At 40.9% G+C, this 14,066-nt stretch overlaps 1 protein-coding gene across 1 annotated transcript in view; it reads right to left on the bottom strand.

Annotated features, from left to right (window-relative positions):
• Positions 1-14,066, bottom strand: part of RECK (reversion inducing cysteine rich protein with kazal motifs) — an 801,790-nt gene that overhangs the window by 378,536 nt on the left and 409,188 nt on the right. Inside the window, exon 14 of the mRNA XM_044293464.1 lies at positions 1,219-1,398. Coding sequence (XP_044149399.1) covers positions 1,219-1,398 — 180 coding nt within the window. The remainder of the gene's footprint in view (positions 1-1,218; positions 1,399-14,066) is intronic.

Raw genomic sequence — 14,066 nt, 5'->3', positions numbered from 1 at the left:
GCTGGTGGGGCAGCGGCTCAAAATGTAAAGTGCGCTGATTAATGAACCCTTAGCATTGCTTAGTAGCACTGTCATAACATGGAGGAGGTGACAGGTGAGGACCAGAGCTTCCCATAGGTGTGGCTTCAGGCAGTGGGCAAGAAGCAATGACTACTGCTGGTAACTACGGTACCACTGCAGTTGTTGTTAAGGTATTATGGCAGCATTGTACAAGTATGACAATATTTTTTATTTTTCTATTTTTCCTTTATTGATGAAAAAGTTCTGGCAGACCCATACAGGATGGGTTAGCACAGTCCATGGCCTAAGCTAACTGTTACAGACAGTGGGTGTGGACCCACTGTGCCAACTAACTAGTCTGGTTAGGGCTAAAACTAAAGAGCATTATCCTGGTATTCACCCTTTAATCTCCATACAAGGATCTGGACTTCACTGCAGATTACCAACCAGGCCACTACCTCCTGGAATAGTCCCAGTGTAGTTGGCAGCTGACCCTAGGGGACCAGAAACACATGTGTCAAGCAACAGGGGATCAGGTAATATACGTATTCCAAGGCAGGCCAAGGTCAGGGTAGGCTAAGTTTGTGTGTATTCATATAACTGGTCCGTGGTCAATCTAGGCAGCAAGGTTCAATATGGTAAACAAGCTATGGTCGAGGAAGGCAGTGGATAATCAGAATCAGTTGAACAGGCAGAGTTACTGTACACTGGTAGACAAATAGAAATCACATCTTCAAACGAACACCTAAAGCTCAGAGACCCTCCTCCTGGGGAAAGTGCCTAAAATACCCAAGGAAAGCCAGCCATTGGCTGGGAAAGCATTTGGATGTGCACAAGCTGGCCTGGGACCGTGTCACTAATTAACTGCTTGAGTAAAGTACAGCGGATTTGTTGCAGGAACCCTAGCTTTATCATTGACTGGGAAAACCCTGTTTTGCTCCTCATAGCAATTACTAACACCAAGGACACCACTAAACACCATCAGACAGGAGAACCCTGACATCAGGGAGTGCCAAAGAGAATAACAGGTGTGCCCTTACTACACATGAAATTGTGCATACCAGTTTATTTAAACAAAAAACAATAAAATATGATAAAATAAATTATTGCAATTCTAAAAAATAAAAGTAAAATAAAAACTAAAGCAAATGCTCAGTGTAATTTTGACAAGTGTTGGAAAATATATAGATATGTGAATGCAATATGATTACCACTTACTTTTATATTGCCCACCAACATTGCATGATATTGGATCAACACAATTCATTTCCATGCAGGATTCCAATGTACCACTTTGTCTACAAGAACAGATCTTATAGCAGCCAGATTTCCCTGATGGTACTTGAATAAGATCTCCTTGCCGTACAAGAAAGTCAGATGCTTCTCCCAACTTGCAACCTATGTGAAAGAAATATACATTAAAAAACCACAGCAAAGAGAAGTATAGTTGACTACAGACCCTTTAGAAAAAATTAACTGCACAGAAATAAGAAATGGCTAGTTTTGAGCTAGGGATCAAGAAGAGAACTGGGACTTATTAATGAAACTGGAGGTGAACAGAAGGAAGAAATGAGACTAGTCAAAGGGGTTGTGCGATGCCATGATCTTGCTGACCTATCCACAAGATAGGTCATCGATATCAGATAGGCAGTGGCATGACTCCCAGAGCCCAAAACTAATCAGCTGTTTGCAGAGACCATGGATCTGTGTCCTGTTCAATGTCTACCTGTATGCCGTCTAGATTGTAGAGACAGTGCAGTGTAATTACAGCTTCCTGTCCCATTGAAGTGAATGAAAAGAACAGCTGTAATTACACTGCACTACAATCTAGGGGATGTGCAGGTAGATACTGATGAGGATGAGGATACGCTGCTTGCACTAGCATCGCTGCCTCTTCAAACAGTTGATCAACAGGGGTGCCAGGAGGCACACCTTCCGTCCTTCCTGATCTGATATTGAGGACCTAATCTTGAGTTTACAATTAAAGGGGTATACCATGCTGGACATTTATGGTATATCCACATTTATACCATAAATGTCTGGTAGGGTCCCAGAGTAGAACCCCATCCTACATTATTGTGAATAGAGAGCTGGCCACGCATTTGTGTCTCTTTCCATTAAATTCTATGTTAATTGTGAAAGTAACTGACTATGCGTGCTTGACTATTTTCAGAACTATAGAAGTGAAAGTAGAGGGCCATGCATTTGCAGCCAATTACACCATTTACAGTGTAGCAAGATACGGCCCTGTTCTTGAGACAGGTGCTAGTCCCTGAGGTGAAACCTGCACCTATCAAACATTTTGGGACCCATCATAATTATGTTATGCCACAGGTACTCATATTCAAAGGTTTGAATTATAAAATTATTCAGTAATATAGTGCTATTTTTCGGTAGTAGAACTTTTCATATCCATTATTAAAACTCACCTTGGTGGCACAATTATATTCTGTGGCTATCTGTAGTGTGATTTTTGCCACTTTTTGTATGTTTTGGGCATTAGGCTTTAAGAAAGATGATGGTGGTGGTCCCGTGTGGCTTACTGAGCATGCTCAGAAATTATGACCACACTTGGTTGTCTTGAGTGTACTTAGTACTGTTTTCTTATATTAGATAAACCTATTAGATCACACAACAGACTGGCACAATGAGGATGTGGGGATACTGGGAGACTGCAAGTGGTAAGATCTATGCTATTTATATAATATTAGATTTGAGTGTAGACACGTTTGTTATATAGTGAATTTCAGCACTTTTGTCACACTTTATTACATCTGTTGATGGACCTATCTTGCACTATATGCATCACTGTATATTATGTTACAAAAAAAAAAAAAAAGCATAGATCTCACATCCACATGCTATTCATTGATCTAATGCTTCTCAGTATAATTTATTACAGTGCATGAGGTACTTTGCATACTTTTTGATCAAAATGCACAAGCCCACTCACCATGTCACAGTAACCTCCTCTTGTGTGTGTTCCTAATCTACAATGGTGCAGTGCCACATGGCGACCACTCCGTCCACAACACAGCACCTGCAGGCAGCGAAACCCAGCAGCCCAACAACACCCATGCTGTTGGCTAGGCCTCCAATGACACTGGGCCACACCAACCCACAGGTACAGCGACCACTGCCTCCACAACCGCAACTCTGCACCTGCAGGCAACAGCAGCAGCCATGCAGCACTGCCCCATTTGAACAGATCTCAAAAACTCGCCTCTCAATGTGGTCTGAGAGGCTAACTAAAACCAAGTAGGGAATAACCCATGTGCAGTCTCCTGCTAATTAAAAACACTTGAACTGGTAGGAGACAAAAAGAAAAAAAACATGGAACGCATTTCCCCATGCTATGCATTGATCTAATGATTCTCAGCATAATGTATAAATAGTATATGAGGTACTTTGATTACTTTTTAGATAAAATTGCATAAGCCCACTCAACAAGTCAAGGTAAACTCTTAAATGTGTGTCTATAAACTACAATGGTGCAGCCCCACATGGCGACTACCGCAACACAGCACCTGAAAGCACCCATGCTGTTAAGAGTTTAAACTTCTTGTGACTCTCAATGTGGTCACTAAAACCAAGTAAGAATTTACTCTACAGGTAGATTCACACCTGCATTAAACTGATCTGACAGGCTGTTCCTGTATCTGTTCAAATGGGGTAGTGTTGCATGGTTGCTCCTGTTGCCATGGTACTGTGGCTATAGTTTGGTGTAGCCCAGTGCCAGGGAGGCTTAACAGACACAGCATGGGTGCTGTTAGCTTGCACTGCCTGAAGGTGCTGTGTTGCGGTGGCAGTGTCTGCTGTGTGGCGCTGTGTCATTGTAGATTAGGTTAGGGACCCAATCAAAAGTGGTTACCTTGGCATGGTGAGTAGGATAATGTATATTGATCAAAAAGTATACAAAGTTCCTCATGTACTATTTATACATTATGCTGAGAAGCATTAGATCAATGCATAGCATATGGATGTGCAATCCATGTGCCGTACCCAGACCTGGGGGTATCTTCAATTGCTTTGCCATGTTATGTATTGTTAATATTATGTTTTTGCCCTGTTATGCCCAATACACCAGCATCAGAGGTATGGTTGGCAGGGAGGGGGTTAATAACCCTGTTCCTCCCCTCTTGGTAGGAGTCGGCTACTTCCTGTCAGGAGGAGAAGTGTTAGTCCAGACAGTGGAGGAAAGAAACACATGCTAGATCTCCTTCTACAAGGGACCTTATCCAGTTCTCCTGTGATACTATTTTTCCAGAGAGATTCACAGAACCAAGACTACTTCCATCTTAGAAGCTACAGTGTGTTTAGTCAGAGTAACCCACAAACCAAAGCTTTACAGATCCTTCTGGAGGTGAGGAAAATACAGTTTGGACACCCATCACTAAAACTTAAAATATCCAGGCCAGAGCTTTGTATGAAATACTGCTGGCCTCAGACTTTTAAACTTTTACTTCTGGCCTGATTCTTCAAACCATGTTTGTACTGCATAAATCCCATGGGAGCAACAGCCTGAGAGAATACACTGCGATTAACATCTCATCAGGACCACTACCAATCCTGTCAGCTGCGCCGACTCATCAGGGTCTCACTGTATGAAATTGGCATCACAGACATGATTGTGCATCTGTGCCTATCATTCGCCTAATTGCAGTGTGGACCCTAAAAGAGGCTTTATTGCCTTGCTGGCGAGAATTCAGTGGAAGCTACTGCCGCATTGTGTTAACAAGACTCCTTATGGGTGTTTCACACTTGCCACCGCTGCTACCAAGGCCCAGAAATGCTCCATTCATTGCCCACCAACACAGAAGTGCTTACTCACCCATGTTGGGTCTGCATCACATGCGCCGAAGCACTGTTTCTCCAGAGAAGCAAATCATAGAAAACGCCCAGCAAAATAGCTGCCCCATACTCCGCTAGATGTGAGAGCTTTAGCTAAATTCTCATTTATTTTGCTAAGGCAAAGGCTTTCAGGCCAAGAAGAAAGTCTTTCTGGAATGGAAGAGTTTGCCTGACTCCAGAAGCCGCCGTCTTGCTGTGGTTCGGAGGCCAATCCACGTACTGAAAGATGTCAAAAAGACTACTCAGTGCAGTGAGCTCACCTTTGCTACAGTCTCCAGTAAGGGAGGTACAATAAAAAACTGAGAACGGATCGGGCAGGTCCCCGACAGGCCATACTACCATCTCACCTACGCAACAACCCTTTTTGCAATGTTTGAAGACCATTACCCAAGAAATAGACTCAAACCAGCCTGAGCCTCTTTGTGCCCCTCATTTGTGTTACTAGGACTCTATGCTGGCAAACCTGCAATTGGGAGATTTATTGTTTCCTGATAAACAACAATCAACCCTGGACCTGCCACAAGGACTCCAAAAAATCTGAGCAGCGGAAGGCCTGGGGTCTGTTATGCAGGGTCTCTTAATCAGAGTTGCAGACCCAGGATTGATGCTCCCAGGCTACAGCTAATTGGATCAACTAGTGCAGTACAGCCAGGGCACTAGTCAGTCCACTCCCTTATTTCCACCAAAGACTGTTCTTTGGGGAGTTATTTTACCCTGTGGTAGTTATAGTTAGCCTAGTCATTGTGAAAGTATGTAAGAACTTGTTTCTTTTCTTTAACCCTTTTCTCTCAAGAGAATTGGGAGGGAGGGACCGACCCAGCTTGATCTGCGTCTTTGGGCATCTGTTGCAAGGAAGGCTTATCTGTTGCAGGATATACAGACACCGGTTTAATCCCTTGGCTTTTTAAAAAATAGGCGCCAGGTTTCTGCTGTTTCAACCCACGGAAAATGGCTGATCGAATATATTTAACCCCTCAGATGCCATGGTCAAATGTGACCATGGCATCTGAGCGGTCCAGAAATGGCAGCTGCGCGCTACAATCAGCTTAGATTGGGGAACCTGTTATGGTATAGTAATAGCCGGAAGACTCAAGCTGTCTCCGATAGCTATTACTAGAATATACTAATAAAGGCCTGCAAGTGGCAGCACTGAATTGGTATATTGTAAATGATGGCAAAAAAAAAAGAGTAAACAAAGTTTTTAGAATATTAAATATAAAAAAATATAAAAAATATATATAAAAGTTCAAATCACCCCCTTCCCCGAAAATCCATAACCAAACAAAAAAATACACATTGCCATGTGCGAAAACGCCCTTACCTTTAGAATACACAAATTATTATCCCACAAGGCAACTGGCCGAAAAAAAAAAAAAGTCCAATTCGCCATTTTTTTTTGTCATTTCACGCTGAGCGTCTGTGATGACGTCACCACATGATCATGCTGGGAGCGCGCGGTGACATCATCACGCTGAGCGCAGGTCCTTTCGGTAGGTCTTTTCCACTCAGTAGACAGCCTCTGCACTAGCAAATGGATTAGGTGAGTGTTTTTTTTAATTTCATATTGCACTAGAGTATTGGTGTTTTTAACAGTTGTTAGATGGGTGCACTAATGTGTAAGCAGCCACTGAAAAAGATCCCATTGATTGATACACTGAATAGGGCTTTAACATAGCGATTTGTGACAAATTAATTCATAACTAATCGAATTTCTTGTCAAAATTCGGCTAAGGCTACTTTCACATTGGCGTTTTGAATTCCGTTTGTGAGATCCGTTTCAGGATCCTTATCCATTCAGAATGCATTGGGGCTGAACTGATCCGTTTTGAACCGTTTGTGAGATCCCTGAAACGGATCTCACAAACGGAATTCAAAACGCCAATGTGAAAGTAGCCTTAGCCGAATTTTGACAAGAATGCATCAGTTTGGCTCTGTTCCACCTCCATTCCGCTCTGGATGCGGAGCCAAACGGATCCATCCTGACTTACAATGTAAGTCAATGGGGGCAGATCCGTTTTCACTGATACAACATGGTGCAATTGAAAACTAATCCGTCCCTCATTGACTTTCAATGTACAGTACAGACCAAAAGTTTGGACACACCTTTGGACACAAGCAGAAGAGACTTGTTTGGGTTAAAGAACATAAGGAATGGACATTAGACCAGTGGAAATCTATGCTTTGGTCTAATGAGTCCTAATTTGAGATCTTTGGTTCCAACCACCGTGTCTTTGTGCGATGCAGAAAAGGTGAACGGATGGATTCTACATGCCTGGTTCCCACCGTGAAGCATGGAGGAGGAGGTGTGATGGTGTGGGGGTGCTTTGCTGGTGACACTGTTGGGGATTTATTAAAAATTGACGGCATACTGAACTAGCATGGCTACCACAGCATCTTGCAGCGGCATGCTATTCCATACGATTTGCGTTTAGTTGGACCATCATTTATTTTTCAACAGGACAATGACCCTAAACACACCTCCAGGCTGTGTAAGGGCTTTTTGACCATGTAGGAGAGTGATGGGGTGCTGCGCCAGATGACCTGGCCTCCACAGTCACCGGACCTGAACCCAATCGAGATGGTTTGGGGTGAGTTGGACCGCAGAGTGAAGGCAAAATGGCCAACAAGTGCTAAGCATCTCTGGGAACTCCTTCAAGACTGTTAGAAGACCATTTCAGGTGACTACCTTTTGAAGCTCATCAAGAGAATGCCAAGAGTGTGCAAAGCAGTAATCAAAGCAAAAGGTGGCTACTTTGAAGAACCTAGAATATTACATATTTTCAGTTGTTTCACACTTTTTTGTTATGTATATAATTCCACATGTGTTAATTCATAGTTTTGATGCCTTCAGTGTGAATCTGCAATTTTTATAGTCATGAAAATAAAGAAAACTCTTTGAATTAGAAGGTGTGTCCAAACTTTTGGTCTGTACTGTAAGTCAGGACGGATCCGTTTTGACTTTGTTCTTCATAATGCAAACGGATCCATTCTGAACGGATACAATCGTTTGCATGATAGGTGCGGATCCATCTGTGCAGATACCAGACGGATCCGCACCTAACGCAGTTGTGAAAGTAGCCTAAGCTGCTGAATTTTGTTGAATATTTCAAAACTTTACTCATCTCTAGTTGTAATCGTACTGACCTGGACAATGAAGGTAACAGGTCAATTTTATCGTATAGGGAATGCTGTAAAAAATCTATAAATTAAACATAAACTGTGTCAGAATTGCATTTTTTTCCAATTCCACACCATTTGGAATTTTTTTCGAGCTCCCCACTACATAATATGCAAAATTAAATAGTGCCTTTGGAAAGTACAATTTGTCCCACGAAAAATAAGCCCTCATAAGGTTATGTGGAAAAATTAAAAAAGTTATGGCCTGGGAATGCGGGGAGTGAAAAACAAAACTGCAAAAATGGAAAAATCACAAGGTCCCTTTAAAGGATACATTTCTGAATATTTAGAATTGTTGGAAGCCCTATTCATTTGGAAGAAATCAAAGATATCATCAAGAAAATGGCCTTGGGCAAACCCCCTGGTTTGGTTGGGACCCATATAGAGGTTTATGTACAGCGAATTTCCACTTATGAAATTTGTTTGCGATTTGTTTACTGCTAAAAGCAGAATTGCATTATAGATTCCATTACCACGGACCATAACTCAATTCTATGACGGAATGCCTTTAGAGGCATTCCGTTATTCATTCCGTCATAATAGAAGTCTATGGGCTCCCCTGCATAACGGAAATGGGATGGATCCGTTTTGCATCCCATAGACTTATATTGTGACGGAATGAATAACGGAATGCCTCTAAAGGCATTCCATCACAGAATCGACTTGTATACCTGTAAATACTTTGAATCAGTATATTCCTGAACAGATATCTAGGGCTAAAGATCAGCAATAAAATCATGGATTATATAGACCTGAATATTGCATGTGGAAAAAAATACTGCTGGGAGAATAGCATTAATTAAAATGTCTTTGCTACCACAAATATTATATGTATAAGGCAATTCACCTGTGAGATTATCAGACACAGTCTTTTGCAAATTTGAGATTATTAGCAACCCTGTATGGAACTTGAATATCTATTTTTCCCGGTTAAAAAAATGGAGGCTTGTCCTTTCTGGATCTCAGAGATTATTTTCTAGCTCATCAACTGAAGTTTAAAGAGGTTTTGTGACTTCAGCAAATAGCATTTATCATTTAGAGAAAGTTAATATAAGCCACTTGCTAATGTATTGTTATTACCCATATTGATTCCGTTGCTGGTTGAATTTATTTTTCCATCACGCTCGTTTCCATGGTTACGACCACCCTGCAATCCATCAGTGGTGCTCATGCTTGCAGACTATAAAAGACAAGCACCAGAGAAGCTGGAGCTTTTTCCTATAGTGTGCAAGCAAGAGCCCCACTTATGGATTACAGGGTGGTCATAACCATGGCTACGAGCAATAATAATTAGGGATTAGCGAATCGACTTCAGATGAAACATCCAAAGTCGATTAGCATAAAACTTTGTTCTAATGCTGTATGGAGCAGGAGCTTCATACAGCATTAGAATGTATTGGGTTTGGTTCCAAGTGGTAATTTGGAACCGAACCCGAATTTGGTAAATGTTTTTTTACAGTACAAATTAATTTATGAAGTTATTGCGCAAAGTCTCACGAGACTTCGCTGAGCAATAATTTGGCTCATCAGAGCCAATGCATTCTAATACTGTACGGAGCTCCTGCTCCATACAGCATTAGAACTAAGTTTTATGCTAATCAACTTTGGATGTTTCATCCGAAGTCGATTTGCTCATACCTAATAACAATATATTAGTAAGTGGCTTGTATTAACTTTCTCTACATAATAAATGCCACTTACTGAAGTGACAAAACCCCTTTAAGCTGGATGGGACAAGCTTCTGAGTAATAGATTTAAGATCTAATTATTAGTGGAGATGACAGGGGAAAATATGTATATAATATTTATCAACAGCTGGAAATGAGTTTATTTCAGCAAGAACCACAAAAAAAGTGCCCAGCTCTCTTCTTGATGATGGAAATATGGAGAGTAAAATATACTTAATCTAGGGGTCTTTTGGGTTTACACCATTGTGGAATAATAAATATCTGCTGAAACTAAATGGTACAGAAGATGCTGGATATTAGTTGATTAAGAGATTATTATATCTAGATCAAATTTTGAAGGAGGGAAAGCAATGAATTGGGACATCCTGAATAGAAACTAAAATCTGGGATCTGGAGGTTGGTTGTGAAGCTAAATATAACCAGGAAACCGTAAGGCCCAAATCAGTGTAGGAAAATCTTCAGAGATTCTGCAATTTGTGATGAATACTAAAATTATAGGGGGTCATTTATTAAGACCGGCGTTTTAGATGCTGTTCTTAATAACCTTTTAGCCTGGGGGTGGATGCGCTGAATTTATGTAGAGGCACCGGCCTCTACATAACTTTGGCGTATCCAGCGCCTGTCTAAATCTATGCTAGCCCTCTTGCTGGCATAGATTTAGATAATTATCTATGCCTAAAACAGGTGTAGAAAACTATAAATGAGATGAGTAGGCAAGCCTGCCCTTTTTCCCCTACCCACGCCACGCTCCCTTTTTTAGACCTGGTGTAAGAGGTATAAAAGGGGAAAAGTCGCAGATTGCAGCACAAATCACCTTTGAGCTGCAATCTGTGACATCTGTTTGCAAATGACCCCATAGTCTCTAAGTAATACAAAGTATTATTAATAAGAAAGTTGGAAAAATGTATTCAACCCTTTAAAAAAATATTTGGAGAAGTGTTTATGAATGATCTCTATAGAGAGATGGTCTTTGATACATAGTGGGATTCCTAAAATTTCTTATAGTCAGGCATTCAGTATGTCTAAATTCTACATAATATACAATTTGCATTAATCACCAAAAAAAAACTAGCAAGATAGAGGAAAAACACTGTAGTCCTGCTGCTTGCCCAAAAAATTTGTGAAGATGTTGATAATATGCACATGAACCTGCCCTGAAATGCAGGAATTTTGGGTGAATGTGTTTAAATAAACAGAAATATTTATGGACACCGTGGCCCCGCTAAAAAAATATAACATGTCCTATTCTTGTCCGCACTTTGCCAGGAGGGAGAGTGCTAATCCAAACAGAGTGGAAGAAGATGTTCTTCCTTCTCGAAGGGACCTTATCCAGTTATCCTGTTAGACCACTGCTCCAGGGAGATTCACAGAACCAAGAATACTTCCATCTTAGAAGCTACAGTGTATTAAGCCAGCAGAGTGACCAGCAAACCACAGAATACCTCAACAGGGCCACTACCACTCGCATCGTCTGCTATTCTATTACTATAATGTGAATGGCACTGTGTATGTTCACATTCACTGCATATATGTCAAAAATACACTTAAATCATTCCTGTCATTTAACTCCAAAGATCCCAGGGCTCTTGTTTTTATGATTATCTCTGCCTCCTTCTGGTTCTCTTTATTGCCGTCTGCATGTGCATGTTGCAGAACAACAGACCAAAAAAACATCTTGCGTCTCCATCATGCTGTATGCACATATGGTCTATTAATTTAATGGAACACATTTTTGTTATCAGGGAAAAAATATGTTCCCCAAACCGAATTTGCATTGATCATTTAATAGCATACACCACAAAATTGATATTGCAAGTAATAAACTCCTTTTTCTCTGAAATTTACAATTGCCCAGCCATGCATACAATCCTCGTTGTAGATGATAACAAAAGTGACATTAGCCACAACAGTGGCTGGCTGACCTCTGGCAACATTCCCCATAGCCAATCATGTGTTTTTTCCTCTTCATTTTCATATTGCCCTTTTACCAGAAGGTCATGTACATTTTTACTACATCTAAAAGAAATGATTGGTTGTTGATTGGCAACCTTTTCTAGCAGGGGTTCATTCTCCACTATATGCCATTTTTTTTTTCTAATTGAAGCTCTAATGGCATTACACATGGGAATGTATTTAAAGGAAAAGGTGACGCATCTATTTTGTTTTTCCTTGTATTTTTTTTTTTTTTTACAGTTTTTAGCAAGGCTTTTTGGTCTTTGACCCAGGTTGTATTGAGGGATTGTTGTATTATTTTTTGAGGATACCCCCACATTTTTCTATGTGTAATCAGCATTTCTGCCTGCCCCTCAGATTGCTCATCCATATTAGTGTTGAGCGAAGTGAGCTTCGGATGCTATATCCTAAGTCGCTTTTCGGATCAATGCTGTACAGAGATCCGTCTCTGTACAGCATAAAAATGTACGGGCTCCAATGAGCCGAAGTCAGTTATTCGCGAAGTCACACAAGACTTTGTTGAATAACTTCAGTAGTTGATTTTTAAAGTGGTAAAACAACTTTAAAACTTGGCACCAAACTTGGCTTCGGATCCAAGGTACTAGTCAGAACTGAAGCAGTCCACTGAGGAAGGGGTCATCTAAGTAACCCCGAAACGCGTATGGTCTATACCTTGTATAGGCATGTTGGGACAGTAGCTCCCCTGGAGTTTGGAACCAAACGGCTGTGATTAAGACCGACGAACACCGGAGGAATCCCTGCGTACGCAGCTCCAACAACAGAGCCTCGTGAGCAGATATCCAGGTGACATCGTGTCCACAGCAAATCTTTAAGGTCCGGATAAGGATAAGAATACACCGGCCAGGTAAAACTGACACAGTTGCATGAATAGGTGGGACGCCACCTTGATACATTATTGCACTGTGTCCTTGTGATTATTTACAAAGGACTGGCAACACTTACCCATGCCCCGCTGATATAGAGTGGCACATAAGACTTATTATTCCATCGGAGGCATATGCGATTTCACGATTATATTCACTTCAAACGGGAATTGCGTTTTTTTCATATTTACACAGTATAATTGTGGTTCATACTGTTTACATCTCGGTTGAGACATTGCTGCTATCAATACGCTGTTGAATTTATGTGATTTTATTGTAATATATTTTATTATTATATTGTATCGATATATTTTATTGTTATATTTACTGCTATCGTGGGAGTTAATCCCTTATTAAATAGTCCTCTCACTTACTCCATATTTGAGTGCCTGGTTTTACAGTTTTTTTTCGCAATTATCTGTACTTGTGGCCTATATTACAAACCGGATTCCAAAAGAGTTGGGACACTAAACAAATTGTGAATAAAAACTGAATGCAATGATGTGGAGATGGCAAATGTCAGTATTTTATTTGTAATAGAACTTAGATGACAGATCAAAAGTTTAATCCGAGTAAATGTATCATTTTAAAGGAAAAATACGTTGATTCAAATTTTCACGGTGTCAACAAATCCCCAAAAAGTTGGGACAAGTAACAATAAGAGGCTGGAAAAAGTAAATTTGAGCATAACGAAGAGCTGGAAGACCAATTAACACTAATTAGGTCAATTGGCAACATGATTGGGTATAAAAAGAGCTTCTCAGAGTGGCAGTGTCTCTCAGAAGCCAAGATGGGTAGAGGATCATCAATTCCCACAATGTTGCGCAGAAAGATAGTGGAGCAATATCAGAAAGGTGTTACCCAGCGAAAAATTGCAAAGACTTTGCATCTATCATCATCAACTGTGTATAACATCATCCGAAGATTCAGAGAATCTGGAACAATCTCTGTGCGTAAGGGTCAAGGCAGTAAAACTATACTGGATGCCCGTGATCTCCGGGCCCTTAAACGACACTGCACCACAAACAGGAATGCTAATGTAAAGGAAATCACAGAATGGGCTCAGGAATACTTCCAGAAACCATTGTCAGTGAACACAATCCACCGTGCCATCCGCCGTTGCCAGCTGAAACTCTACAGTGCAAAGAAGAAGCCATTTCTAAGAAAGATCCACAAGCTCAGGCGTTTTCACTGGGCCAGGGATCATTTAAAATGGAGTGTGGCAAAATGGAAGACTGTTCTGTGGTCAGACAAGTCACGATTCAAAGTTCTTTTTAGAAATCTGGGACGCCATGTCATCCGGACCAAAGAGGACAAGGACAACCCAAGTTGTTATCAACGCTCAGTTCAGAAGCCTGCATCTCTGATGGTATGGGGTTGCATGAGTGCGTGTGGCATGGGCAGCTTGCATGTCTGGAAAGGCACCATCAATGCAGAAAAATATATTCAGGTTTTAGAACAACATATGCTCCCATCCAGATGTCATCTCTTTCAGGGAAGACCCTGCATTTTT

The sequence above is a fragment of the Bufo gargarizans genome, chromosome 5, assembly GCF_014858855.1.
Source record: "Bufo gargarizans isolate SCDJY-AF-19 chromosome 5, ASM1485885v1, whole genome shotgun sequence".
NCBI classification, from domain to species: domain Eukaryota; kingdom Metazoa; phylum Chordata; class Amphibia; order Anura; family Bufonidae; genus Bufo; species Bufo gargarizans.
Note: the sequence above shows the minus strand (reverse complement) of the source record. Positions and strands in the feature narration are given on the sequence as shown.